The sequence below is a fragment of the Canis lupus genome, chromosome 3, assembly GCF_003254725.2.
Source record: "Canis lupus dingo isolate Sandy chromosome 3, ASM325472v2, whole genome shotgun sequence".
In the NCBI taxonomy this organism is placed as follows: domain Eukaryota; kingdom Metazoa; phylum Chordata; class Mammalia; order Carnivora; family Canidae; genus Canis; species Canis lupus.
This window is the reverse complement of record NC_064245.1, coordinates 39,973,383-40,001,340: the sequence shown is the minus strand read 5'-3', so window position 1 is coordinate 40,001,340 and position 27,958 is coordinate 39,973,383. Positions and strand designations below refer to the sequence as shown.

The window sequence follows — 27,958 nt, the reverse complement described above, 5'->3', positions numbered from 1 at the left end:
TACTACATCGCTCCCAGCACAGAGCTTTGCACTGAGAGCTTAATACATTTCTCTGTGTTCACCCTTCATGGGTTCTTTTAACTTGCCAGCCTTAGGGATGAAATTTTGGGACACAGATGCTGCAGAACTTGTCAGTGAGAAGAGGTGTGATGAGTGATCACGTTCTGTTTTGCACTCACAGTGAGCTCTCCTGTAAGAGTCTGGAAGGCCAGGAGGGGCTACGGCAGCTGATTTTCCATGTCACGTGCAACATGAAGGATGTGGGCAGCACCATCGGCTGCCAGAGACTTGCGGGGAGGCTGGTGGGTACCGTAGGCAGGATCCCACTGAAGCCAGAGGGGCTGTTCCCTATTCGCCAGGAATCTAAACTTCCCAGCCCCCCCATTGTCAAACACGTGTGCTGCGGGCTTAGGCTCAACAGTCCCCCATGCGAGCAGTTTTCTGGGGCAGGGGTGGGGAAGGCTGGGGATGGGGCAGCGAGAAGGGAAGTTCACACACTCAAGCCTCCGAGGGCAGCAAGCAGGGTTGGGTGGGCCGGGCACACCTCAGGACCTGAGGGGCCCAGCCTGCCCCCTCTGCACCCCAGATCCCCAGGAGCTACCTGAGCCTCCAGGAGGCTGTGCTGGCAGAGCAGCAGCGCCGTAGCCTGAGCGACGACGTGCAGTATCTCACAGACAGGCAGCTGGAGCAGCTGGTGGAGCAGATGCCTGACAATGACATCAAAGACTACGAGGACCTGCAATCGGGTGAGCGGGCAGGCCAGGAGGGCAGGTGGACGGGACACAAGCATGGGGCCTCCAGAAAGGGAGACTCACCTTTTTCACTGCTCTGCACCTGTCTGCGAATGACTGTCAGAGCACTTCAGGTGGTTGTGACACGGGAGTCACAGATACATTGTCACAAGGAGCCAGATCTGTAGAGATAGATGGAGAATCTGGATGATGGAGGTCCGCAGACCAGAGTCCTCCTGCTGGCCATCAGATCGGCACGCTGGAGAGTGTTATGAGGTGCCACCAGGAAACCAGTGACAGGGCAGCAGGCCCTGCTAAAGGGCAGTGTATGCCTGGGACCATTGATTGCTTCCTAAGGAAAATTTGTGACCTGGGTCCCCTAGGTCACCCCAGAGTCCCTATCACTCTATGTCTGATGCTGCTTCATCCTCCCCTTCCCTGGGCAGCCATCAGCTTTCTCATCGAGACTGGCACCCTGCTCCATTTCCCCGACACCAGCCACGGCCTGCGCAACCTCTACTTCCTTGACCCCATCTGGTTATCCGAATGTCTGCAGCGGATCTTCAACATCAAGGGCTCCCGGTCGGTGGCCAAGAATGGGGTGATCCGAGCAGAGGACCTCAGGATGCTGCTGGTGGGGACCGGCTTCACGCAGCAGACAGAGGAGCAGTACTTCCAGTTCCTGGCCAAGTTTGAGATCGCCCTTCCTGTGGCCAATGACAGGTAAAGCCACTGCCAGGCTGTTCCCACTGCTCACTGGAGGATAGAGTAGAGACTGGGGTTGCTGGAGGCTTGAAGAAGAGCTCTAGGCATGGGCCATGGGGAGGGCCTGCCTGCCCAGGCCGGCTGCTCCTTCCTGGGCCACGCGTATCTCTTTCTGGTGGGGAGTGGGGAGGAAGTGTTCAAAGAAATGCATTTACTGAAAAAAATGCAGGAGAACACACAAGAATGGCATTAGAAATATCTTGCTGGCAGAGTTGGGGGGGGTGTTTCTTGTTTTAGAGGGTTAATTGCTTGGTTATTTAGTGAATGCAAATGGGATAAGTGACAAGGATGTGCATGCTAATTACACAGCTGGGCTTCAAAATGCAGGGAGGGCAGGGGCCGGGGTGGGATTGGGCTCACGTGGTCTGATCTATGAGAGATGCTACATCTGAACGAGCCAGGCACACATGGCCTCTGTGCTAGAATTTCAGTTTTAGCCACTTTCTGGGTCTGATCCTGATGTTGTCCACAAAGCAGTAGCCAGGACCCCAAATCTGCAGACCTTTACCATGCACCTACCAGAGTCCCTATCACCACCTGCCCACACCCCAATCCCAGAGCTCTGGGGACATGCATACCAGAGGCTCCTGGTAAGCTGGTCTGGACCCTGTGTGGCCAGCCCAGAGACTCTACCTGCATAGACTGGGCCTTCTGGGAGCCAGACCTGGGCCACTGAGCCCGAGGCACCGCCCAGATTTCTGCTCGACCTTATAACTATGGGAGAGGGTCTCTTATCGCTCCAGGCCCCTGGGAGGCAAGAGTGAGTCCTATAAGGAGAAATCCCAAAGAGGAATTGTAAGTCCATGTGATCCCCCATACCATGACCTATGTGTGTCCTTGACTTTGATCCATGCAAAGTGAGGCAGCCTCTGAGTTTACAGCATTGCCAAAGTCTGACAGTTTTCCAGTTATTTTTATCTATAGGTTAGAGGAAAGAGGGGTTGCCAGCACTCAGTAAAAGCAAGTCAGTTATACACACATGTATGTCTGGTTGAACCATGAAATCCGCCAGGTCATGGCCAAGTCTTCAAGGAGGCTTATAGGACAGCAGGTGAGACCACAGAGCCAGAATGCCTGAGTATGAATCCCGACTGCCTTTCTTATCTCATCTGTACAATGGGAATAATACTATTATCAACTAGTATTGCAATTATTATGAGGATTAAATGGGATAATACATGTAAAGTACGAAAAGTGTCTCTTGCATGGAAGAGCTCCAAAGATGGGGCACCTGGGTGGCTCAATTGGGTTAAGTGCCACCTCTTGATTTCAGGTTGGGTCACCATCTCAGGGTCTTGAGGTCAAGCACCACATGGGGCTCCTCATTCAGCAAGGAGTCTGCTTGAGATTCTCTCTCCTTCTGCCCCTCCTCCTGCTTGCTCTCTTTCTTTCTCTCTCTCTCTCTCATCTGTCTCTCTAAAATAAATAAATCTTAAAAAGAAAAGCCTCGAAGACATTAGGTATCATCAGCATTATTATTGTTACTCTTTATATTAAATACTCATAGCCAGTGGCATCTGGTTCCACATAAAGTTGCGAATGTCCAAGCATTTTCCATTTTAGCACAGGTATGATGGTTCCCTTGGGGTCTCCCCCACTGCACAGCCCAAATCCACAGCCCCCGTCCATCCTGCACCAACCCTGTGGGACAGGTGTCCTTTCTCTTCCCACGCCAGGAAAGCAGAATCCACAAAAGTTTACACCATGTGCTGAAGACACAATGCCAGGATAGACACTTCTACAAAATTTTCAGGGGTCTCTTCCAGAACGTTCTAAAGATGTTTTATTGGAGCTAAACCGGTGTATTTTAAAAGCCTCTGGGTAGCTGAAGGCAAGACCTTTGTTAAGAAGGCACATCTGAGGGCCACCCTGTGCCTACCTCCGCAGCCCCACACGCACAGAAGATGCTGGTTTTCAGGCGTGCTCTTGAAAGAGGCCTCCCCAGCTTCAGCTGTTGTCAACTGACTCGGTGACTCAGCAGGTTTATGATGAGCAAGAGCACTCTCATAAAACATCCCTCGGTACACAAACAGCCACATTCTAACTTTTTAAAGGCGACAGTGTTGTCTCAACCAGCCAAGAACAATAAATAGCTTCAAGGGCCAGAAACAGGACTCTGACCCCAATGTCTGCATGGTCTTTGGAACTGTGTGGCCATACCCATGTCTCCTTCACGGTTCCGAGTTAATTTTAAGCGATTCCCCAATCACAGCCCTGTTTACAGAGAGCGAACCAAGATTTGCCATGTCTGATGTGTTACTGATGCAGACCTTTTCATGTCTTCCCTTAGCATGTTCTAGTGGCTGTCCTACAGACCTGCCTTGAGAGGTTTCTCTGCTGTGCCCATCTTCATTTCCTCTTGGAGCCTTCATTGTCAAGTACAGAAACTACTCGGTCTTTCTAGGAGTAGAATTCCAGAGGCCCTGGAGGGGAGGGCACCAGGGCCGCATGCCCAGGCCAGGCTGTGTGCGTGCCAGGGTCAGGGCACCCACGGCAGACGCTGGCCGCGCCGTTCACTTGTCCCTTCCGATGTGTTCCAGCTACCTTCTGCCACACCTCCTTCCGTCCAAGCCTGGCCTGGACACCCACGGCATGCAGCACCCCAAGGCCAACACCATTCAGAGAGTGTTTAAGATGAGTTTTGTTCCTGTCGGCTTTTGGCAAAGGTTTATAGCACGGATGCTGATCAGCCTGGCGGAGATGGACCTGCAGGTAGCCGCAGCCTCTGCGTGGGGGAGGGCGTACAGGGAGCTGTGCCCTTTCGGGAAGCAGAGGCCTTTTGCTGGAAGGGCTTCAGCAAAGCTTCAGCAAAGCTGAGGACCAGGAGGCCAGCCTGGCATAGCTGCCTTCTCTTCTGTCGGCTGGCAGACCCATTCGAGCCATTCTGTGAATCCCAAACCAGCACCTAGCTGGCTCAGAAAACTCATTTTAGGAACCATGGTTGAAAACCAATGCACATCAAAAATCCCCTCAAAGGCTTGTTAGAACATAAATGGCCGGGCCCCCTCAAAGGGTTTGATTCAGGGGGTGGGGACTGGGACCCAGCATTTTGTGTATCAAACCACCGTCCCCAGTGATGCTTTGGGTTTGGGGACCACACTTGGAGGACCATGGCTTTCGAACCATGGTTTTGCCACTCAGGCTGTGCACTACACTTACCTGGGGAGCTTCCAACAGACATGGGCAGAGCACAGGCTGCCCCAGTTAGAATCTCTGGATACACCACCAGGCACTGCGAGTTTTTAAGGCTTGCCAGGTGATTTCACTATCTAGTCAAGCTTAAGAACCACTGGTGTAGATCTTTAACTTGGTCTGGAAGCAATGAAGACCTAATCCAGGGAGTTATTTTCTGTGGATTCACCTGAGGTGGTTGTAAGGCATCCTGGCTGTCCGCCAATGTTTATTTCATGGAAAACAGTAACATGAAAGTAGCATTTGTCTAGAGTGGTGTTTCTCAAAGTGGGATTCCTGGACCAGCAGAAGCAGCCTCACCTGGGAACTTGTTAGATGCAAATCTTTGGGCCCACCCCACATCCACTATTTCAGAAACTCCAGGATGGAGCCCAACCCTCTTTTTTTCACAAGGCTTCCAGGGAATTCTGACCCACTCTACAATAATAGCACCCCTGGCATAAACCTGGACTATTGAATAGTTGATGTTAAATTCAGTATGAGTTTCTTTTTGCCACATTCAAATTAAAAGGCCCTTATGGAATTAATGACTCCTTGGCTAAATAAAGATATTCTTTGATCTTCCCATATTGCTGAAATTTTAAAAAGTAAAGAGAGCCTGAAAACCCTAACTGCTGTGGCTCATGTGGGCGAAGGAACTTGTTTGCAAGGCCTAGGGGCTCCGTGATGATGGGAAGAGTGGGTGCAGGAGCTGGTTCTTCCACAGGTCTGATTCCATCGCTCTGCCCTCCCTTTGAACTTGTCCTCCTGCCATGTTCTAAGTGGGAGGTCATAGAACACAGTGCTGTCATCGTGTGAGGCCTGAGCTCCCAAGTGGGCTCTGTGTTGGGGATGGGGGCCCAGCTGGGTGTGGAGGCAGGCGCCCTTCCAGGCAGCATCCTTCACTCAAAATGAGATGAAAAGTCCCATTGAAATTCAGATGAGGAGAAGGAGTTCAGTCTCAGGAGTAATCAAAAGCATACAAATTCAAGCAAGGATGAGATGCTGGCCACCTTGCACCTTTCAAAAATCAGCAGAGTAAAGCCACCGTAGCCAGCCCAGAAGCATGACACAGGTTCATACACTGTGGTCAGTGTATACATAGTCTGATTGTTTCAAAAGTGGTTCCTCAATACGTATCCAGAGCCTAAAAACGTTCAGACCCTTTGACGGATTAATCCTACGGCTAAAAATGTGAACTAAGGAAATCATTTGAAATCAGAGGACGCTTTATGACTTTTCATGCATCATTGGCCCATTTGAGGGAGCAAAACATTGAAACAACCTATATATTCAGAGAAATGAATGATCTGGAAAGTTACTATAAAATATTGAACTTTGGAAAAATGGCTTTTGTATGAGTCTGGATGGCATAGGAAACGTGAAGTTCTTAAAAGTATATGAAATTAGAAATTTAGAAAATTAGAAATACAAAATCAGAAAATACAGCTTCAGCTGGTTTTCCAAACATATACATAGAAAAAGAAAAAAAAATCTTAGGATAAAATATATCAAAATCCCTGCTTTGTGGTAAGTTGTTTTGGTTTCTTTTGTACATTTTTCTGTATTTTCTACATTTTTCTAACAAAGTTTTGCTTGTCAAATCAGGAAAGGTTTGAAATAGGAGAGCCTTTTATCAATCCTTTGGGAAAAATGTGCTCCCAGAGTGTTGTGGGGTCCTCTCCAGATAATACAGTGTTTAATTTGGCAACAGGATGCGTGGTGACGGAGGAGGAGGAGGAGGAGGCGGGGGAAGACGGGGGCGGTGGCGGGGGAGGGGGGGAGGGGATGGTTATTTATCACGATGGGGCCAGGCCAGCCTCTTCCGAGCTCTGCCCAAGGCCAGCGAGGAGGCTGGAATACTTAAGCAGGATCTTTTCTCTGTCTTTCAGCTTTTTGAAAACAAGAAGAATACTAAAAGCAGGCACAGGAAAGTCACCATTTATAGTTTTACAGGAAGCCAGAGAAATCGCTGTAGCACATTCAGAGTGAAAAGAAATCAGACCATCTATTGGCAGGAAGGGCTCCTGGTCACTTTTGATGGGGGCTACCTCAGGTAGGAATACTCGGGAACCCACCTGACAGGGGCAGCCTGAGGCCATGGGAACAGCCTCCTTGGCCGCCTTCTCTGGGAGACAGTCCCCTCAGGGTCCAGAGTTCTCCCCAGAGCAACACATCATGGCAGCTTGTTGGAAACAGGAGATCCTCCCCAAAAAATGTCTAGAGCACCCCCATCTCCTCACCCCTCCTCCTTTCTCCTCGCAGGACAGGAAAGGTGAGGGAGGGTCTGGTGACCACAGCCCACGGCCACTGAGTTCTGGGATGAGAGCCTGCAGTAGTCACTTAGGTGGTCACTTAGGTGATGCCTGCAGGACCCTTGCTGCCATCTGGCCCTGTCTTCTCGTCCTATGTGATGATGGCCTAGGTGACACCAGGGATCCTACAGGCAGCATAACAAGATACACAACTTAGCTCCCCTTTTCTGTTTTCTTTACCTTTTTGAGAGAAACACATCAAGTCAGCTCGAGAGGTTTAATAAATGACTTTTAATCAGCTTCGATAAACACGCAAAGTTATTTCAACTTTACACTGAATTTTTCAAAATATTCTTCAGCTCCATGAAGGAGAAGGGTGAAGTATCCTCTTTGGAGGGCCTGACTTGAGTTTTTCTTGGTGCCTAGTGCTCTCATATAGATGTTCCCACTTAAAGCTCACAGCTGCCAGCTGGCAAACGAGAATCTCATAGTTCAGAGAAGGCGAGAACCTGCCCCAACGTCCCACTTGGGGGACTGACCCCTGCCTGAGCATCCGTTACCACCAAGTCCCCGCTCTGGCCACATCACCATGTTGGGAAGTGGTGGAGGGGACAAGGCATGGTCACATACACAGGGACGCAAACACGGAGGCCCCCTTGACAGTCCTGCAGAGGCACAGAGTCCTGGGGTGGGGGTGGGTGGGGGGTCCCTGGGGTCTGGAGGCACAGAGATCATCCCAGGGCCCCCAACGCCGGATCACAGAGGGCTCTTTGTTTCTGGGTTGCAGTGTGGAATCCTCAGACGTGAACTGGAAAAAGAAAAAAAGCGGAGGGATAAAAATCATTTGCCAGTCGGAAATGAGGGACTTCTCCGCGATGGCTTTTATCACAGACCATGTCAATTCCCTGATCGATCAGTGGTTTCCCGGTAAGAAAACGTTCTGGAACCGAGTCTTTGCTCATGTATTTCTTTATGAATCAGGGTGGGGCTTGTTATCTGGGGAGCAGAAGTCTCACTGGGATTCAGCCCGAGGAAACCAGAGAGGTCCTAAGCGCCCTTTGGCAGAATCCTGGTCCCTGGGGAAGTCTGGCAGTGACACGGGGTCAGGAGCTATGGGGAAAATATGGGCCTGGATCCCCATGGTGTGAGGGGAGACAGATAACCCTGGGTGCCCCGCGTGGCCCAAGAGAACCCTCCATGTGAGGGTCACCCGGTCTTGTTTACACAGTGAGGACAGTGCTGAATTCTGAGGGGATTTGACCCTCTGACAGAGATGGGGGACTAGGGAAGCCACACCTATTGAGGACCCCCATTTTCCTCCTGCTCCCTCCCCCAATTCCCAGAGGTGATCAACCACCCACATGGCCCTTTGATCAGCTTCTTCATTGACAGTCCACCCAAAGAAAATACTTTTTGAAGTGAAGCTTTTGAGGCCTTCTGTTTGTTTTGCTACCAGAGTGGAGATGAACCCGCGGGGCATCCTGCAAGGAGGAAGCTGTGCAGGGAAAACCAGGCAGCCTCCTCCTTGTGAGCCCTCAGCCTCTGAAGGCTGGTGGCCGAGAGAGTGAAGGATGGCTCTGGACTCCAAGACCTGCTTGGCCAGTGCTCTAACCTCCCCGGGCTGCCTTCTCGCCTGTGGCTGTCCCCATGTCCTAGGACAGCATCAGGGGAGATGCTTAGAGAGCTCTCTGCTGGGGGGCATGCTCTGGACACCAGGGTCTGGGGGCCATCCAGGGCTGATGGGAAAGCTGACCTAGAAGGAAAAAAGGGACCCAAGAGTGGTGCCTGGGTGGCTCAGTCAGTTAAACATCTGACTTTTGGTTTTGGCTCAAGTCATGATCTCAGGTTCTTGGGATCGAGTCCTGTGTGGGGATCCACACTCAGCATGGAGTCTGCTTGGGATTCTTTCCCTCTGCCCTTCCCCACCTCTCTCTCTCTCTCTGCCTCTCAAAATAATCAATCAACCAATCAATCTTGGAAGGAAGGAAAGTAAGGAGGGAAGGAACAAATGAAAGAAACAAAAGAAAGAGAGAGAGAGAAAAGAAAAGAAAAAGAATGAAAGAAAGAGGAAAACAGAAAAGAAAGGCAGGCCCAAGAGAAGGCAGTTTGGTGTATGAGTTGTGGCAGTCTGGGAGTGCTTGGTCATCCAAGGAAGCCTCTAGACCCATGTGAGCCTCCCTGGGCTTTTGTGACTCCCTGCCAACCAGTGAGCCCCACAGCAGGTGCTGGGGAGGATGTGATACGGGCATTAGACAATCGTCTGAGACAGGGCAGCTCAGGAGACAGCACCACCAGCTAGCCAGCAGGATGTGTTTACCTGGGCCTCCAGATAGTGGATGCACCCATAGGGTTCTAGGAGTCCCCTCCTACCCTGCACAAGGCAGGCCATCAGCTCACCCTGAGGTGCCTTGGAGACTACTTCTTTGCACCTCCTCTCAGAAGCGTGCAAAAAAGCTGTGTGCCTCCTGCCAGGGGGAACACAGGTAAAATGACTAGGTTCTGTCTATTATAATTTGTACTCATTTCTCCCCCTGCATTGCTCTTCTACGAAGGATCATGGTAATTGCAAGCCTTATGTTTCTAATTTTAAGAACAACTCCTTATTGGTTGTGGTTCGCTTGCTGGAGTGTGGCACAGCTCAGACGCAGCCCACAGCATCCTGTCGGGGCAGCTGTGCAGGAGGGATCCCCAGCCTCTCAGCCGCTCCCCAGCCGGCCCGCTCAGTTTAGGCCACCCACTGTCTGTCCAGTGCATCCCTCACCTTTCCCAGTGCTCGTCTTTCAGGATCTCTCTCTCCAAAAAAGAACCTGAGTCATAGTTCAGCCACTCCCTGGGGTCCAGGCAGGGGCACCCAGACCCCCTCCTACCAAATAGCCTGGGTGCCGTTCAGGGACCCACCTTCAGCCGCCTTCACATAGACTGTCTCCTGCTCTGTCCCCACTTAGCCCTGACAGCCACCGAAAGTGATGGGACCCCACTAATGGAGCAGTACGTGCCCTGCCCTGTGTGCGAGACCTCCTGGGCCCAGCACACTGACCCAAGTGAGAAATCAGAGGGGGTGCAGTACTTCGACATGGAAGACTGTGTGCTCACGGCCATCGAACAGGACTTCATCTCCTGCCCCAGACACCCCGACCTCCCTGTGCCTCTCCAGGAGTTGGTTCCTGAGCTGTTCATGACTGACTTTCCAGCCAGGTAGGCCACAGCACCACCCTGCCTGGCGGCCCCTTCCTCAGGTGGTGGCTAGCTGGTGTAGCCACTGCTTCCCACCCAGTCTCCTGGGACTTATAGGTTTCCAGCCTAGGCTGCCCGAAGGGAGCCAGGGTTGCCATTTCAGAGGCCACAGCAGGCCCAGCTGGGCAGAGCACTTGGAGGGGAGCCATTCTGGGTCCCCACCCCATCTTGCCCTTGTATCAGCTGAGCTCCTTTCTGCTAAGCCAGCCATTGCCTCTGATTCCTACTTTCCTGCCAGCTCAAGGTATAGAAGGCAAATTCTCCTCGGTGTTCAAAAAGGCAGTGCTCCCAGGCCTACAGCCTCATTTTTCTGTCTTGGCAAATGCTGACCCTACCTGCTGCCCTGAGGCTGGGCATTTAGATCCCCCTACATCTGTCCTTGAAGTTGAGTCTGCCTGTAACCTAAGATAATGACTGGGGAGAGAATGCCGAGGAAGAGGAAATGTTTTGTGATCCCATCCAACAGTAAAGAGTCACAAAATCCAAGGGCTGGGTAAAAAGATGGAATCTTCTGTAGTCATGGAAACCAGAAGCTATGACTTGGTCTCCTTGGAGACAGTTTGACCTTGGTGGTTACCAACTCTTTTGGAGTTAGGAAGTCCTGTTGTCATCTTAGTCAAAGGATTGCAAAGGATGTTGTATCTGGCTTCTTGAAATAAATGTAAACTTTTTGGGGTGTGGGGGGATGGTAAGAATATTTGTATTCTCATTTTTCCAAATTGTCCCCCATCCCCAAAGAATCGATGTTGAATACTCTGAGATATTGCAGATTTGGAGTTCCAAAGCACACTTCTGGGTCTATCAAATTAATAAATTGCTTCCTACATTGGATGATAGACTCCCCTGCCCAAAGCCCTTTCCAATATCCCCAGTTATCTCACTGGTAGGAATGATGATGAAATGCTGCTCTTCTGCAAAATGAGCTCCCTTTATTCCTAGAACTCTAATGTGAGGGTTGTTGCTTCTTAGAGACCACATGCAGAGTTTTATATATGCATGAATCAAATTTCTGTAGAGGAGACCCAATTAGGGAGCCCCAAATGTTAAGATTTTCATTTATTTGCTGTTACATTTTACACCCTAGCTGAATCTGGGCTGTGGCATCTACAGTATGAAATCTGGAAAGGCAGACTGGTTGTCCCCATGGGTTTGGATCAAATTGCAGGCTGTATCATGGTTCTTAACCGAAGGTACTTGGCTAGTAATTGAAAAGCCCAACAGTGTGGACAGGATTCCCAATCCAGCAGAGGCTCTTTGGACACTTGAGCTGTGCCCCAGCGGGGGCCCTGAAGCACTGCCCTCCTCGCACTAGGAGTTTGGGTGGTTCGGGGTTGGGGGAGTGGTTACTTGGCATCCAGGGAACCCTGTCCTAGGCCCCATGTTTACAGGATGCCCTAAGGGATCGCCAGCATTCCTACTGCTGGTCCCGGTGGCCATCCTGGGAAGCTCCCAAGTGCCCATGCTGCCCAAGCAGGTGGTTTTGGCAGTGGGTGCTTGGAGAAGAGCTCAGCTCAGCTGCTATACCACCACGGGCTTCAGTGGAGGCAGTGGCACCTGCCTGTAGTGTAAAGCATGCAGTTGAGCTGTGCAAAGTCTGAGCAGCTGCAGAATCCATTCATGGAAGGCATGAAAAACAGCTGCCTAGTGGAGTCGGCCTGTGGGGCCAGGAGGACTCCAGTGGAGGCACCTGGCATAGCCAGCTGGTGAGCAGCCCAGAGAGGCTTCAGCAGAACAGGGGGAGGCCCTGCAGTGGGAGGGCATCTAGACTGCCTTCCCCCTCCCTCCTGTCTCCCATCATCCCTTTCTCTCCCTCTCCCCCCAGCCCTGCCACCTCCCATCATCTCTCTCTCCCTTCCTCCCTTCCAGGAGTGACTTACAGTTTTTCCAAAAGCCCAAAAGAAATCTCCCCTTCACCTAAGATTAGAACACATAGACCAGTGAAGTCTAAAACACCCTGCCCTTGGGTGAAATCCTAGCCATCGGTTGTGCAGACACTGCTTGTGCCAATCAGAAGCCCTCCATGGCCACTCACCTAACCTCTCACTTAGTAAAAAGAAATAAGGAAACAACCAACCTAGCAGTAAATAAATGCAGTGTGTCTGCTGGATATACTAGCTCTCAAAGCACAGAATCTTTTGGAGAGAAACTTCCTAGAGAATTTGTTTTTTCCTATGTGGGCCACGTTGCAAGGCTCTCCCCAGTGCGAGCCATCATCCACACCTACAAGGCAGTTACTGTTACGATCCCACTTTATGGAGGAGACCCAGGCTTGTTGAGGCTACACAACCTGTCCAAGGCCATGGTGTATCCTGGATCTGTCTGACTCCACAGGTGGCTTTGAACTGTGACTTCCTGCAATGGAAGAAACGACCAAGGGTGTCCTCACATCCATCCATCCAAGGACCACCCCCACCCCACAGGCCTCTCTGGGCAGGGGGGTCAGGGACCAGTTAGGAGGCTTGGTCTGACCTCTATGTGGTATTTCTGGCAGGCTCTTCCTGGAGAACAGCAAGCTGGAGCACAACGAGGACGAGAGCAGTGTCCTGGGCCAGGGCGGGAGCGGCACCATCATCTATCGGGCCCGGTACCAAGGCCAGCCTGTGGCAGTGAAACGATTCCAGATCAAGAAATTCAAGAACTTAGCCAACACCCCGGCAGGTAAACAGGGCCCCATGTCCCTTCTTTTCAGGCATGTTCTTCCAAGGTCGTCACACTTCCTGCCACCTTGGGGAGACTGGATGAGGACGGTGGATGAGGCGAACAGAGCCCTCTGAGCAGTCGACCTGCTTTGTTCCTGGCAGGATGTGGAATGGGTCTAAAGGTCATGCTGAGCAAAGCTTAGAAATTATCTTGGGAGACTATTTTCTTGTCTAGATGTTAGCCCCCAAGAGTATGGGCCATCCTTACAATTTCTATCTGCTCCCTGGCTGGCATGGGCCTGGTACATGGTGAGTGCACACTCAGACCTCATGTGGACCCCTTACCTTGCAGGACCCCTCTCAGCCATCTCCACTAAAGAAAGGAAGGTGGCACCCCAGGTAAATGCATGGGAAAGCCAGCCTGGGTGTCTTCTCCCCCACCCACACAAGGGACGGAACACCTTCTTGCCTTGGCACATCCAGGTCCACACACCACGTGCAGCTCAGAGATGTTCTCTACCTAGAGCAGCCCATCAGCACTTAACACCCAGCTAGTGTGGGTACTGGGCGGCCCCCTCACTTCCAGGCGGCTGAATATCACATTTCTCACAGCCCCTGGCTTAGCATGTTCCTCTTTAGGATCATTAAGGTAATTTACATTCCTGGTGGAAAAATCAGAATCCTAGAGCAATGGAAAGAAAACAGATCAGAAAGGAAGAGACAAATTGTTACTATATGAATGACTTCCTGCACAGAAAAATCCGAGAGATTCTACTGACAAACGTGAGAGCCAGTAAGTGTCACAGCATTGCCAGACGTGAGCTCAACCTCAGAACTCAGAGCGTTCCCATTTACAGCAATGACCCATCACTAGAAAATGTCTGCGTGCCGCAATTATACCATAAAGTGCTGAGGGATAATTAATGTATACAGTTCAGTTTCATTCCCATTGAAGTCCTAGCAAGGGGGGTGTGTGTGTATGTGAGAGAGAGAGATCGCACCCACTGATTCTAAGTGCACATGAAATGACAAAATCCCAAGAACAGCTGAGAGTCCTATAGAGGGAGACAAAGAAAAGAGGCCTGCCCAGCAGATGTCATGACTTATAACTCTGCAGATGTGAACCCTGCAGAGTGTTCTCTGGGGCTCGGCCGGGCCCGCCAAGGGAGCAGACACAGCCGCGTGTGTGGAAAGCTGGCACACAGCAGACGTAACATCATGAGTCAGAGGGGAAAGGCTGGCGGGGGCAGCCCGGGTGGCCCAGTAGTTTAGCGCCGCCTTCGGCCCAGGTTGTGATCCTGGAGTCCCGGGATCGAGTCCCTGTATGGAGCCTGCTGCTCCCTCTGCCTGTGTCTCTGCCTCTCTCTCTCCGTCTCTCTCTCTCTCTCTCATGAATAAATAAATAAAATCTTAAAAAAAAAAGAAAAGAAAAGAAAAGAAAGGCTGACAGGTCACTAATCAAGGCCGAGACTTGGGTCAGACTTCACACCATAGTCAAAAATTCATAATGGGTTAAAGACCCAATGTGAAAAACAAAAGCTTTGTACTAAAAAAAAAAAAAAAAAAAATTGGCCGGCCTCCACGCAGATCTGACACAACTGATGCATTTTAACGCCAAGGGTTTTTGCATGCCGTTTAAACCTCCATGTCCAAAAATCCCTGACTTTAAAATCCAAATGCAGGGGAAGAGACACAAGAGGACCCTGTTTGGTGACCTCAGGGCCAGCCACAAACCGGTGGGTAGCATCTTGCCCCTCCACTTGGCAGGAGAGGCCCCTCTGGGGGACTTGGGCAGCCACCTTCTAGGGTTTACAGCGCAGACTGGAAATTGCCACCCCTGCCCATAGACCTTGCTCCTCTGGCCTGAGATGACCTGTCACAGGCCCATGGAAGCCCTAGTTTTCTCTGTGTCTGAAGAGAGGGTGCTGATTCTTTCTGCCTTTGGGGGTCCTGGCTGCTGGCAGGGAGTCAGGTAAGCAGTAGCAGCCAAGCCCCCAACATCCCTGCGGGTGAGCAGGACTCTGGGTGACACTCAGGGATGCAGAACTGGAATAAGCCACAGCCGTGACCCTCAAGTGGCCAGCAGCGGGGTGGGGTGGGATGAGAGCTCCAAGGGGAACAGGAGAGCGGGGACATGCGCAGCTCTCCATTGAGGGAGCAGGAACTGCCCAATGTGTTGGGACCAATTTAGCACTCAAGGCGGAGGGACTTGGTATCAGCCCAGAATGCCTCAAGAATGCCACCACTGGGGGGCCAAATTCTGGGTGACGGTATTGCAGCCCCTTTTGTATTAAGTGCCTTAAAATATAAATGCTGCACCTGCCAGCCCCTCAAGTCCCTGTCGGGGGGCTCTGAGTGTGGCAGGAGTTGCCCTAGAGGAGCTCCTGGAGCAGGTGGCGCAGGGCTCTGCATCCCTTACCTCCCTGGGCAGCCCTAATGGCTGTGCTCCCCTTGCAGACACCATGCTGAGGCACCTGCGTGCCACAGATGCCATGAAGAACTTCTCGGAGTTCCGGCAAGAGGCCAGCATGTTGCACGCCCTGCAGCACCCCTGCATCGTGTCACTCATCGGCATCAGCATCCACCCACTCTGCTTCGCCCTGGAGCTCGCCCCCCTGGGCAGCCTCAACACCGTGCTGTCTGAGAATGCCAAAGGTACCAGCCAGGCTGAGAACTTTCCAAAGGGGTGGCTGGGGGCCCGCCCACCCAGATACAACCCCTGGGAGGCAAGTGAGCCCATGGCAGGCAGCTCAGATGCCAGGGAAGCTGTATCCCTGGGAGGTTCCCTCCTTTTGCCTGGCCTGGCTGTCTGGGCCAGAGCACACCTGCCCCACAGTGCACACAGCCAGCTCCTTGTGGGTGAAGAGAGTCACTTCACCAGGTCTACACTCTGGATGGTGCTGTTGCCAAGGCTAGGGAAGCTGATGGTTTAGAGTCAGATGGAACCAGGTTCCAAGTCCTGGTTCTCTGCCATCATCCAGTAAATTAGGCCTGTAGAAGGAGTATGATAATAGTCCCACCAAAGAGGCATTTGAGAGTCTTAAACAAGGCAACCAGGGGGACCTGAATAGCAGCCTGGGGCCTACAAGCCCACTGGCCACATAAATCTCTCCATTCCCCAAATGCACACCTGTGTCCATCATCATTCAAAACTCTGAAACCCTGAGGTTGGCTTTATCATATTTTTTAGTGAAATTTTAAAATAATTTTCCTTGGGAAATAAATAGGGAACTGAATCCCTGACAGGAAAAGAGCTGACAATGCGAGGCTGACAGGAGAGAGGTAGCTGTCTCTTGACTCAGGAAGAAGAAACATCATTAAACTCAAATTATTTCTCCCTCAGTGGAAGAGAACTTTTTTTTTTAAGTGAAGATCTTATATCCCCAAACTCCTCCCCTTGACAGTATAACAACCTTGGCCTGTGATGAACTCTAAGAATTTTGAATCCTTGCCCTTTTAGTAAGAACACCCACAATTCCAGGCATAAAATACCACAAATGAAGCTAGAACGATCAGTGTTTCTATCCTAAATATTGTTTTACATCAGAAGGTCATTCTCTGTCTCCTGTGGCATCCAGCAGGGAGAATAATGAGAAATATCTGTAGAATATAAAGCATCCGAGGAGAGAGAAAGTCAGAAAAGACAATTGTTGTAATGATAGTTTGTATTTTTTCTTTGCAAAGATTCTTCCTTTATGCCCCTGGGACACATGCTCACCCAAAAGATAGCATACCAGATTGCCTCTGGCCTGGCCTACCTGCACAAGAAAAACATCATCTTCTGTGACCTGAAGTCGGACAACATTCTGGTCTGGTCTCTAGATGTCAAGGAGCACATCAACATCAAACTGTCGGACTATGGGATCTCAAGGCAGTCATTTCATGAGGGGGCCCTCGGCGTGGAGGGCACCCCTGGCTATCAGGCCCCGGAGATCAGGCCTCGCATCGTGTATGACGAGAAGGTACCCACACCCCAGCCCACTGCCAGCCCCAGGTCCCTGGGAGGCCAGCCAGGCAGGCCTGTGGCACCTGCAGCTTCTCAGCTCCGTTCTCCCAGGCACGCTTCCCTCCCTCTCCTGTGCTTGACCGGGGGGGCTCTGACTTGACCCAGAATTGCACAGGCATCTGTGCCCACATCGCAATGTCAGGATTAACTTCTCCTTGGCTTCAGGAACAGTGAATTCGGCAACCTCTGAATTCTCTAACCTTGATTCAAAGACATAGTCAAGGTGGTACACAGTGAACGATGAGTCCAGGCCAGAAATGAGTCTGGATTTGGGTCCCAACTCTGCCATTTAGATGTATAAAGTGGGGACAGTGGGCCAGCCTCACGGGGGCTCAGGAGGAGCAGTCAGAATAAGGATGGCGGAGGCTCCTGGCCCATAGGTGCTGTTTGCAAGGCATTGCTCGAAGTGAACAGCAGACGTGTTGAGGCAGCACCACCAATGCCAGGAGAAGAGAGGGGATGCTAACATGACAGCGTGGGCTCCCCGAGCAGCTACATGGCCAGCCTCAGCCAAGATGATGGCTAAATGTTTACCTTTCCCTGAAAGCTGGTTAGTAGACTCAGGCACACAGACAACTTAAAGCCATCTTCCAGCTAATGCCAGCTCCAGGTCATTCTTTGCTAGCATTGAAACTCCCCTGGTCTATAATTTTTCATTATTTGGTAATTTGCAGATGAGTCATTGCCTCATTGCTTCAAAAATGACCTAAACAGCCTGCAGTCCCCATGCTGTGCATCACATCCCTGTGTTATTTTATAACTGGAAGTTTGTACCCTTGATCACCTTCAAAAAAGGAAAAGGAATGGCCTTAGTAGGGGCACCTGGGTGGCTCAGTTGGTTAAGCGTCCAACTCTTGATTTTGGCTCAGGTCATGATGTCGGTCATAAGCTCGAGCCCTGAGTCAGGCTCTGTGCTGGGCATGAAGCCTCCTTGGGCTTCTCTTTCTCCCTCTCCCTTTGCCCCTCCTCAACCCTTCTAAAAAAAAAAAAATGACCTTAGCCTGAGTGGGTGAACTTGCCACCTGCGTCTATTAACTAAAATAGAAAAGGCAAATCAGAGTGATAAAAATAAGAGCTTCTTAAGTAGCAGGTGACCCAGACAAGGCACCTAAAAACTAAAATTATAACAGGAACCTTCACATTGAAAATTCTCAGGTCTACCTCAGCCACTATCCTGCTAAAATGTTATCTCTTGGCCCTCCTGGAGGCCTACACTAACTTCTCCTTGTTGAGCTTTTTGATGACATTAAAAGTAGAGGAGTCAACATATTGTGATTTGAGAGACATTCCCCCTTTGTGATTTGCATACACTGTTCTTCTGGTGCCAGGCACATTAAGCCGAGGCTCTGTGTTCTCCTGCCTTTTCTTGATTCTCAATGATAAGGAGCATGGCATTCTTGGAACCTGTAACCAGTACCTGATGGTTAGAGTGTGTTGATTGGATGGATGGATGGATGGATGGATGGATGGATGGATGGACGGACAGATAGGTATATGGACAGAAGAACAGATCGTCAGATGAATGAATGGGTAGACAGGAGTATAGATAGATAAATATGCAGAAGGACAAGCAGGTGGGTGTATGGATGGATAGATGGATGATGAATGGAAAAAAAAAGAAAAGGGAGGGAGTATGGAAGGATCAGAAATGGATGGCTAAAGGGACAGAATGATGGATGGTCAGATGGTTGGATGTTTGGACAGGTCAAGGGAGGGTGGATGCATTGGTGGATGTATTGATGATTGTCTCCCTTTGGCAGGATCCCTGGTCTGATTGTGTCTTCTGCTCCCTCTGTCTCAGGGCCAGCTTATGAGAGCTGCTGGGCCCAGACAGGGGACCTGACTTGGCATGCCTCTTTGCCCAGGTAGACATGTTCTCCTATGGAATGGTGCTGTATGAGTTGCTGTCGGGACAGCGGCCAGCGCTGGGCCACCACCAGCTTCAGATTGCCAAGAAGCTGTCCAAGGGTATCCGCCCAATTCTGGGGCAGCCAGAGGAAGTGCAATTCCATCGGCTCCAGGCACTCATGATGGAGTGCTGGGACACAAAGCCTGAGAAGGTACCTGAGGACCCCGGGCCTGGGGACCTGGCACCTCCTGCCCCTGTGGTGGAGGGTCTGGATTAGTCTACTTGCCCATCCTTTGCTAAGTCTAGAACAAATGGGGCACTCTTCTCTGCTTACCTCTTCTATAAAGAGATAGTTATGGCTCCTAATATATCCAGTTTATTTTCTCTGTATGTGTGCCACTCAGGAAAAGTGAGCTTTCTTTTCCTCTCCAGCTTTTGTGTCACACCATCATGCAGGCAGAGCATACCAAACCCTTTATAGCACTATGGTCCCCACGCTAGAGCAGAGAGAATGTACATATTTCTTTTTAGAGTAATGGGGAGCAGGTCTGCTCATGAGGGCAGGAGTCATAAAATCATTTTAAAGCGTAGCTATACTATATTGTTCTGTGTGTTGATTTTATGTTCTGCACAAATAAAACTTTATTGAAAGAAAGAAAGAGAAAGAAAGAAAGAAAGAAAGAAAGAAGAAAGAAAGAAGAAAAAGAAAGAAAGAAAAAAAAGAAAGAAAGAAAAGAAAAGAAAAAAGAAAGAAAGAAAGAAAGAAAGAAAGAAAGAAAGAAAGAAAGAAAGAAAGAAAGAGAAAGAAAGAAAGAAAAAGAAGAAAAAGAAAGCTAGCTAGCTAGCTTAGCTGTTTGGGAAAGAGGCCAGTGATGTCAAAGTTAGAATGCACTTATCAAAGTAGACAGTATTTAATGTATTGGGAGTAAAATAAGATCAGAGAAAAATCCTTCACAAGATTGTTTGTCCCTGGGCCTGGGGCTTGGAATATCAGGGTTTAATCTAACTGGACCATATAAGTCCATGTTCTCCTATGGTTCAAGTCGCTATGGAGAGCAATGACCCAGACAGACACTCTGGCATATGAAGTTGTCATGGCCTCTTGCTTTGAGCCACTTCTAATCCTTCCCCCCTTGTTCAAGACCATTGGTTTCATGGGCAGGCCAGGCATCAAGTTGCTGTAAGTGACGCACGCTCATGGTTCTGGTGGCCTCTCTCCCTCAGCGACCGCTGGCCCTGTCGGTGGTGAGCCAGATGAAGGACCCAACCTTTGCAACATTCATGTACCAGCTCCCCTGCGGGAAGCAGACTGCCTTCTTCTCGTCCCAGGGCCAGGAGTACATGGTGGTGTTCTGGGACGGGAAAGAGGAATCCAGGTAACTTCCATAGTAACTTAACATGCCCTGCTAGTACCAGGGGGGCGGGGGGGCTTCTGTGGAATTGGGGAGCCGTCAGGGATGGCCATGGCCAGAGATGTCTCATGGATAGTGGGTTGAAAGCCTGATGGAGTTCCCTCCTGAGAGAAAACTGAGTCCATGCAGATAGAAAGGCATGTATGTGTTTGTAGTTAAAAGAAGCAAAGAGAAGATGGTGTCTGGCAGGGGTGTAGGGTCAACAGAGGGCTTTGTTTTTTATACTTGTTTTTCCCCTTTTTCATCATCATCCCCTATTTCCCCCATCCCTGCACCCCCTTCCCTTTGGCAACCACCAGTTTGTGCTCTGCTTATGAGTCTGTTTCTGTTTTATTTTTTCTTTTGTTTTTTAGATTCCACGTTTAATTGAAATCATATGGTGTTTGTCTTTCCCTGACTTATTTCACTTAGCATAATAATACCTTGAGGTCCATCCATGATGTGGCAAATGTTAAGATGTCATTCTTTTTTCTGGCTGAGTAATACTCTCTCTATATGTGTGGGTACACATACATATCCATGTATCTGTCTCTATAGCTATACCCCATCTTTATCCATTCATCTCTGGATGGATGCTTCAGTTGCTTCCATATTTGGCTACTGTAAATAGTGTTGCAGTAAATATAGGGAGACATGTATCTTTTCAAATTCAGTGTTTTCATTTTCTTTGGGTAAATACCCAGAAGTGGAATTACTGGATCATATGCTATTTCTATTTTCACTTTTTTTAGGAGCCTCCATTCTGTTTTCCCGAGTGGCTACAGTTTTACGTTCCCACGAACAGTGCACAAGGGTCCCCTTTTCTCGACAGCCTCTACCACACTTATTGTTTCTTGTCTTTTTGATACTAGCCCTTCTGACAGGTGTGAGGTGATACCTTTGAGTTGGACTCCCCTGATGATGAGTGATGTTGAGCATCTTTTCACAGATCTGTATATCTTCTTTGAAAAAAAAAATGTCTGTTTAGGTCATCTGCCCATTTTTAAACCAGATTGTTTGTTTTCTTGGTGCTGAGTTGTAGAAGTTCTTTATATATTTTGGTTATTAACCACTTATCAGATCTATCGTTTGCAAATATCGTCTCCCATTCAGTAGGTTGCCTTTTCGATGGTTTCCTTCTCTGCACGAAAGCTGTTTAGTTTGATAGATTGTTAATTTTTGCTTTGTTTTCCTTGCCTCAAGAGATAGATCCAAACAATATTGCTAAGCCTGATGTCCAAGAGTTTAACTGCCTCTGTTTTCTTTTAGAAGTTTTACGGTTTCAGGTCTTACATTTAGGTCTTTAATCCATTTTGAGTTTATTTTGGGATGGGGTAAGAAAATGGACCAATCTCATTCTTGTGCATGTGGCTGCCCTGTTCTCCCAGCACCATTTGTTGAAGAACCTATCTTTTCCCCCATTGTATATTCTTGCCTCCCTTGTCATAGATGAATTGACCACATAAGTATGGGTTTATTTCTGGGCTTTCTATTCTGTTCTCTTGATCTGTGTGTCTATTTTTGTGCCAGAACCATACTGTTTTGATCACAACAGCTTTTTTAAAAGATTTTATTTATTTATTCATGAGCGAGAGAGAGAGAGAGAGGCAGAGACACAGGCAGAGGGAGAAGCAGGCTTCATGCAGGGAGCTCAATTTGAGACTTGAACCTGGGACTCCAGGATCACACCCTGGGCCAAAGAGAGGCGCTCAACCACTGAGCCACCCAGGCATCCCCACAACTTGATAGTATAGTTCAAAATCAGAGATTGTGATACCTCCAGCTTAATTCTTCTGTCTCAAGATTTCTTTGGCTATTTGGGACCTTCTGTGTCTCCATATGAATTTTAAGATTATTTGTTGTAATTCTATGAAAAATACTGATGCTATTTTGATAGAGATTGCTTTGAATCTGTAAATTGCTTTGGGTAGTATGGACACTGGAACAGTATTGATTCTACCAGTCCATAGACATGTGTCCATTTATTTAGTGTCATCTTCAATTTGTTTTATCCATGTCTTCAGAGTACAGGTCTTTCACCTCCTTGATTAACCATATTCCTGGATATTTTATTCCTTTTGGTGCAACTGTGAATGGAATCATTTTCTTAATTCTTAATATTTCTTTTTGCTGCTTTATTATTAGTGTGTAGAAACACAACAGATTCCTGTATATTAATTTTGTACCCTGAAACTTTACTGAAGTCATTGATTAGTTGTAATAATTTTCCCATCCTGGGAGGACTTTGTCTTAAGATGGGAGCTATTTGCAGCTTGATGGCAGAAGAAGTAAATGATCCGAGGGGTCGGAGAGAGGGGCAGGTACTGAGGTGGACTTGCCAGATAGTGAGAGGGGCAGGGGACCCAGAGACAAGCATTTAAGGTGCCCTTAAATAAGAATTTGTGGGCCTTCCATTCTAGTCACATCTTTCTCTCAGTGAAGTGGCAGGAAGGATGAAAGCACAGAGAGAGGTTTTGAATATTCGAGGAGAAAAAGATGACATGTGACTTGAGCACCAATTCATGAGATCAGGGTGGTTGCAGGACAGCACTGAAGCCCACTGGAAGTTGGTGGCCACTGTTGGAAATGAGGCTTGTCCACAAGGTTATGTGCCCCAACATGTACTGCTGGCCCCAGGTTGCAAGATAGGAAACAGTTGATTTTAAGCAGAGCTGGGGTTTTGCCAGGAGGAAGAGAAGGGCATGAAAGGTGGGGGTATTTTCAAGAGGGTCATGATAAAGATGGATTATGGAAACTGCGTGGGGCCATAAAATGGATGAGGAACAATTGAAAGTACCAGAAATCCTAGGTCTTGGCAGAATGTAAACAAAACCAAAAACCCTGTGATGAGTTATGGTAATAGGTGGAATGGTCTGAAAAAGTAGGAGGTAGTGGTCAGAAAATAGTTACTTGACCCTGAGTGGATGGGAGGGGCACAAATATTAGTAAAGATGAGATCTGATGTGCAACTTTGGGAGAGGGTGCCTGGAATAAAATGGGGATAAGCGAACTGGGAAGCGAACAGGAAGTCACAGGACCAAGATGCCAAGGTATTGAAAAGTTAGACTGTGCAAGCTCCAAAAAGCCACCATCTGGTGTAGGATCCTTCCATCCTGGCCAAGGTGTAAGGTCTTTCCCATCCCCCTAGGGGGACATCTTCAGAGTCAACGAGAGCATTTCATGACCTAAGTAGTCTTCCAGTAAGCCTTGTGGCAAACATTTGCAGGTGCAAAAATCTAATAAGGCTTAGATAAAGTGAAGCTTGAGACACAATGAGATAAGTGGAAGGAACTTTACCATTTTCTCTAGGTCATCCAGGTGACCTTGGCACCACATTTTATGGCAGTGGGACTGAGTGCTCTGACATAAGACATGGTCTAAGAAACCATGCCCTAAAAAACCACGTATAGTTGTATGTGTATATTTAGTTATTTTTATTTATATTTATATAAGTAAATGTATACGTTTTCAGTAATTACATCACTGGCGGCACTGTTGTTATTTTAAAGCATTGCTTTAATTGCAGGGTAAAGTGAATGAGCAAGCATAACGGTATCAAGCATTGCACATTGTGATATTCGGCATGCAAAGTATGAAAGATAGGTTAAATTTAAAAACCTGTCATTCTGAGTATAAATTTTGAGACTCATGATAGATTTTATCTTTAAGAAAAATAAACTCATGTTTCCTAGCCCTGCCCATTGAAAAGGCCTAACAATAATGACCAACCACCAATGATGACCTCTGGGACCCAAATGGTGATCTCTAAGTGCCATAGGGAATCAGGGCTTATTTAAGAAGTGACTGACTCCAGGTCTGGGACAGGAAGATGGCCGGGAGCATCTGACACATCAGATCAGGGATGCCATCAGACCCTCATGAGAGTAAATTAAAGAGATTGAGGAGTCAATCCAAAGAGGTTTGTACTGGCCAAAGATAGGACAGTTGGCCATTAGTAAGAAGAATTGCAGTGGATTGAGACATGCCAAATTGTTTAAATTCATGAATTTCTAATGCTACTTAATAAAAACAAACTGAGGCACCTGGGTGGCTCAGTCGATTAAGTGTCCGAGTCTTAATTTTGGGTCGGGTCATGATCCAGGGGTCATGAGATGGAGCCTTGCATTGGGCTCCGTGTTCAGCAGGGGGTCTGCCTGAGTCTCTCTCTCCTTCTCCCTCTGCCCCTCCCCCTGCTCATGCTCTCTAAATAAATACATAAAACCTTAAAAACAAACAAAAACCCTTCATTGATCACCCCTGGAGGCTCCTAGAGAACCAACACGTTATTTTAGAAATTAGTATACACAGAAAGAATCAAGATTTTATTCTACCTTTCCTATGTGAACTGTACCCCAGGGTAGCAAAAGAGATAAAAGGAGGAAGTTTCTCTTTCTAGAATAAATGAAGCTAATACTTGAAGAAGGAGTGCCAGAAATAGAATGTTGGCCCTTTGCAATCTCTACTGAAATAATAGATAAAAGGCAGTGATTGTCAATGATCACAAAAGGAGTGAGAACTGGACATTCCCAATAGAAATGCAAGTGCACAGTGAGGAAATGTCCTTGCCTTAAAAAAAAAAAAATCGAACAAAATGTAATCAAGACTTGGGACGCCTGGGTGTCTCAGTGGTTGAGCATCTGCCTTCAGCCCAGGACGTGATCCCAGGATCCTGGGATGGAGTCCCACATCGGGCTCCCTGCAGGGAGCCTGCTTCTCCCTCTGTGTCTCTGCTCTCTCTGTGTCTCTCATGAATAAATAAATAAAACCTTTTTTAAAAATGTGATCAAAAATAGGGATCCCTGGGTGGCGCAGCGGTTTGGCGCCTGCCTTTGGCCCAGGGCGCGATCCTGGAGACCCGGGATCGAATCCCACATCGGGCTCCCGGTGCATGGAGCCTGCTTCTCCCTCTGCCTGTGTCTCTGCGCCTCTCTCTCTCTCTCTGTGACTATCATAAATAAAAAAAAAAAAAAAAAAAATTTAAAAAAAAAAATGTGATCAAAAATAAATAAAAAATTAAAAAATGTGATCAAGACTTGAGACAGGGGGCAGGGGGATAAGGCAGGTGACACCCCAGGGCTGTGGAGACACTTCCCAGAATCCTTAGCACATAAACTGCCAGAGAAAAAAGAGAGGTGGGAGGGGAGAGCCAGTCATCAGACTGAGAGACATAAAGACCAGTGGAAGTGTGGGCAAAAGATGTGTGTGACCCAGGTACATAACCTCCGTCTCTGCCTCAGACGGTGAGCACACTAGATGCCCATGGAGTACGGTGAGGAGACAGAAATATTAGGGGACGGCCAGGCCCTGTGAGTGAACAGTGGTGCCCATAAATAACAGCTTATTAGTTTTCAGAGCACTCATGTTGGGGGGCATGTTCTGAGGACTCCAGCCTACTCTGAAATTTACCCACCTATCTTTTTTTTAAGATTTTATTTGTTTATTCATGAGAGACAGAGAGAGAGAGACAGACACAGGCAGAGGAAGAAGCAGGCTCCCTGCAGGGAGCCCGATGTGGAACTCGACCCCAGGACCCTGGGATCACACCCTGGGCCAAAGGCAGATGCTCATCCGCTGAGCCCCCCAGGTGTCCCTCACCCACCTATATTTAGTCTGGACTTGTCTACTCTGAGACTGAGGGGCTCCCTTGTTCCTGGGGTGAGACAGACATGGCCAGTGGGAAGGGCGAGTGGCTCTGGTAGAGGTGTGGCCCCCGGTGCCCCTTCTTCACACTGGAGAGGCCATCTCTTGAACCCTGTAACGTCACAGGCAGAAGAGAGTCTTTCCTCCCACTGGGAATGGCCCTGCGTCCCCCAGAGGTTCAATCACTACCAGGGAGGCAGAATGCACCTGCACCCAAGCGTCATGCATGGCTCTGGATGCTTGCAGATCGTGGAAGGATTTGACCTTGGGTTCAAGGGGGTGGTTGAGGCCCGCAGCTCGCATCCCCCTCCCCCTCCAAGGCTACTCGGGCCACGCCGAGATAAGGGAGGTAGCCCCTGGCCACCGTGCACTGACTGTACCATTGTCGCCGGCTCTAGGAACTACACCGTGGTGAACACAGAGAAAGGCCTTATGGAGGTGCAGAGGATGAGCTGTGCAGGGATGAAGCTAAGCTGCCAGCTCAAGGTCCAGAACTCTCTGTGGACGGCCACCGAGGTAACCGCCTCCATGCAGGGCTCCCAGCGAGGTGGGCAACGCAGCCCACACAGGGGCCCAGATCTAGCAAATAAGAATATAGGATGCCCAGGCACACTGGAAAGTCAGATAGCCCCAGCCTACATGTGCGAGACCCCCAAAGCAGTGCCAGCAGCCCTGCGAAGCAGCAGCGTGTCACAAAGGGCAACCACCTGCCTTATCCCTGGTGGGTGACTGGGACCCAGCTGAGAGAAATATCAGGTGCAGGATCCCAGCAGAAGGAGAACCCCAGTACACTGGGTTTCTTATAACACTGCCAGGTCTCCCCAGGGAATGCACTCAGCTCTGAAGGCATTTTGCCTTCAGGTCAAGGAAATCAGCAGAAGCCCCAAGGAGCTGTCTTCTGAGAAATCCAGAGAGGAATGCCCCAATCAGTAATGCTCTGAAGCTACAGGTGCCATGGGGTGGGGCGGGGCGGGGTGGGGGAGATTGGTGCAGCCAGCCAAGACCCACAGAGTAGGTCTGTAAGACTGCTCATCCCTGTGTAATTCCCAGTAGCGAAAACTTGGAACCGGACTGAGCATCTGACGGCAGATTAGCCAGGTTGTGGCACCCCCGAGCGATGGGCAGCACAGAGGTGCTCAAATACAGTTCCCTTGCAGGCCAGGCAGGACAGGGCTTCCCCTCTACCCACCATGCAGTGTCACGAGAAAAGTGAGGAAACAGCACAGTCGTTGGTCCCACTTTTGCCAGGAATGAGGACACACCCACAAATACCAAGGGGAAAGGAGTCTGGGCCCCAAGTCCCCATGGAGGTTTTCTCCAAGAAATGGGATATGAATGATTTTATGTTTCTTCTTTCAACTCTTCTGTAGTTTTCAACATTTCTACAAAGAATAGGAATATGCAACCAACCAACTTGAAAACCCCCAACACATGTTGCTTTCTAAGGCACAAAGGGATTCCTGAGGTAGAAGGGACCCTAAGACAAAACTGGCAGATATATTCCAACCTGGGTCTCATGTTGGTTTGTCTGCCTCTACAGGACCAGAAGATCTACATCTACAGCCTCAAGGGCATGTGCCCCTTAAACACACCCCAACGGGCTTTGGACACCCCGGCTGTTGTCACCTGCTTGTTGGCCGTGCCTATTATTAAAAAGGTGAGGTAAGGGAAAAGGTGGATGCCCAGGTCTGTGACTCCCTTCCTTTTCTGTTGGAGTGGCCCCCCCACCTCAGCTTAAGGGGAGGGGGTATGAAGAGTGGGAGCAAAGCCATGGCCTCTTGGACCACCAAGCCCAGATCAGGTCACACTCAGCCTTGGAGAGACAGGCCATCATTTGTGCCTTTTCAAGAACCTGTGTCACTAGCAAAGCAAAACTATGAGCCGAGTGGAAAGCTTGTATTGCACCTGCAAATGCCACGGCCCCGATTCGAGTGAGGCCCCTTTTTGGTACAAATGATATAAAGAGCCATTGTACATGTGCCCTTCCCCTTTGGGTAGCAGTGGTTCTCCAGAGTGCGGGCAGCCCTGCCCACCCCCCTCTGGAGCGCCCACTGTCAGCCTGAGACCTGGGTCGCCTCTTGGTCCATTTCCTCTACCTTCCATCCCCCACCTCTCTGAAATGGAACCCCAAGTGATAAATCTCCACAGCCCAGGGCTCAGGCAGCTCCACCACTCCTCTGATGGGACTGGGTACCTCTGCAGGCCCGGCAAGCTCCCCCAGCTGGCTCCTCGCTCCCCGTCCCATCCAGCACCGCACTCTGAGGGGACCCTTCCAGC

The 27,958-nt window shown here is 49.3% G+C and overlaps 1 protein-coding gene across 4 annotated transcripts in view; it reads left to right on the top strand.

Moving 5' to 3' along the window:
* LRRK1 (leucine rich repeat kinase 1) overlaps nucleotides 1–27,958 on the top strand; it is a 124,310-nt gene that overhangs the window by 89,682 nt on the left and 6,670 nt on the right. For all 4 annotated transcript variants that reach the window (XM_025437937.3, XM_035714357.2, XM_035714359.2 and 1 more), the window contains 14 exons: nucleotides 182–302; nucleotides 587–746; nucleotides 1,178–1,454; nucleotides 4,037–4,208; nucleotides 6,560–6,723; nucleotides 7,710–7,849; nucleotides 9,868–10,117; nucleotides 12,648–12,814; nucleotides 15,253–15,450; nucleotides 16,480–16,757; nucleotides 18,667–18,861; nucleotides 19,875–20,026; nucleotides 26,080–26,197; nucleotides 27,222–27,338. In XM_025437937.3, coding sequence (XP_025293722.1) covers nucleotides 182–302; nucleotides 587–746; nucleotides 1,178–1,454; nucleotides 4,037–4,208; nucleotides 6,560–6,723; nucleotides 7,710–7,849; nucleotides 9,868–10,117; nucleotides 12,648–12,814; nucleotides 15,253–15,450; nucleotides 16,480–16,757; nucleotides 18,667–18,861; nucleotides 19,875–20,026; nucleotides 26,080–26,197; nucleotides 27,222–27,338 — 2,509 coding nt within the window. The remainder of the gene's footprint in view (nucleotides 1–181; nucleotides 303–586; nucleotides 747–1,177; nucleotides 1,455–4,036; nucleotides 4,209–6,559; nucleotides 6,724–7,709; nucleotides 7,850–9,867; nucleotides 10,118–12,647; nucleotides 12,815–15,252; nucleotides 15,451–16,479; nucleotides 16,758–18,666; nucleotides 18,862–19,874; nucleotides 20,027–26,079; nucleotides 26,198–27,221; nucleotides 27,339–27,958) is intronic.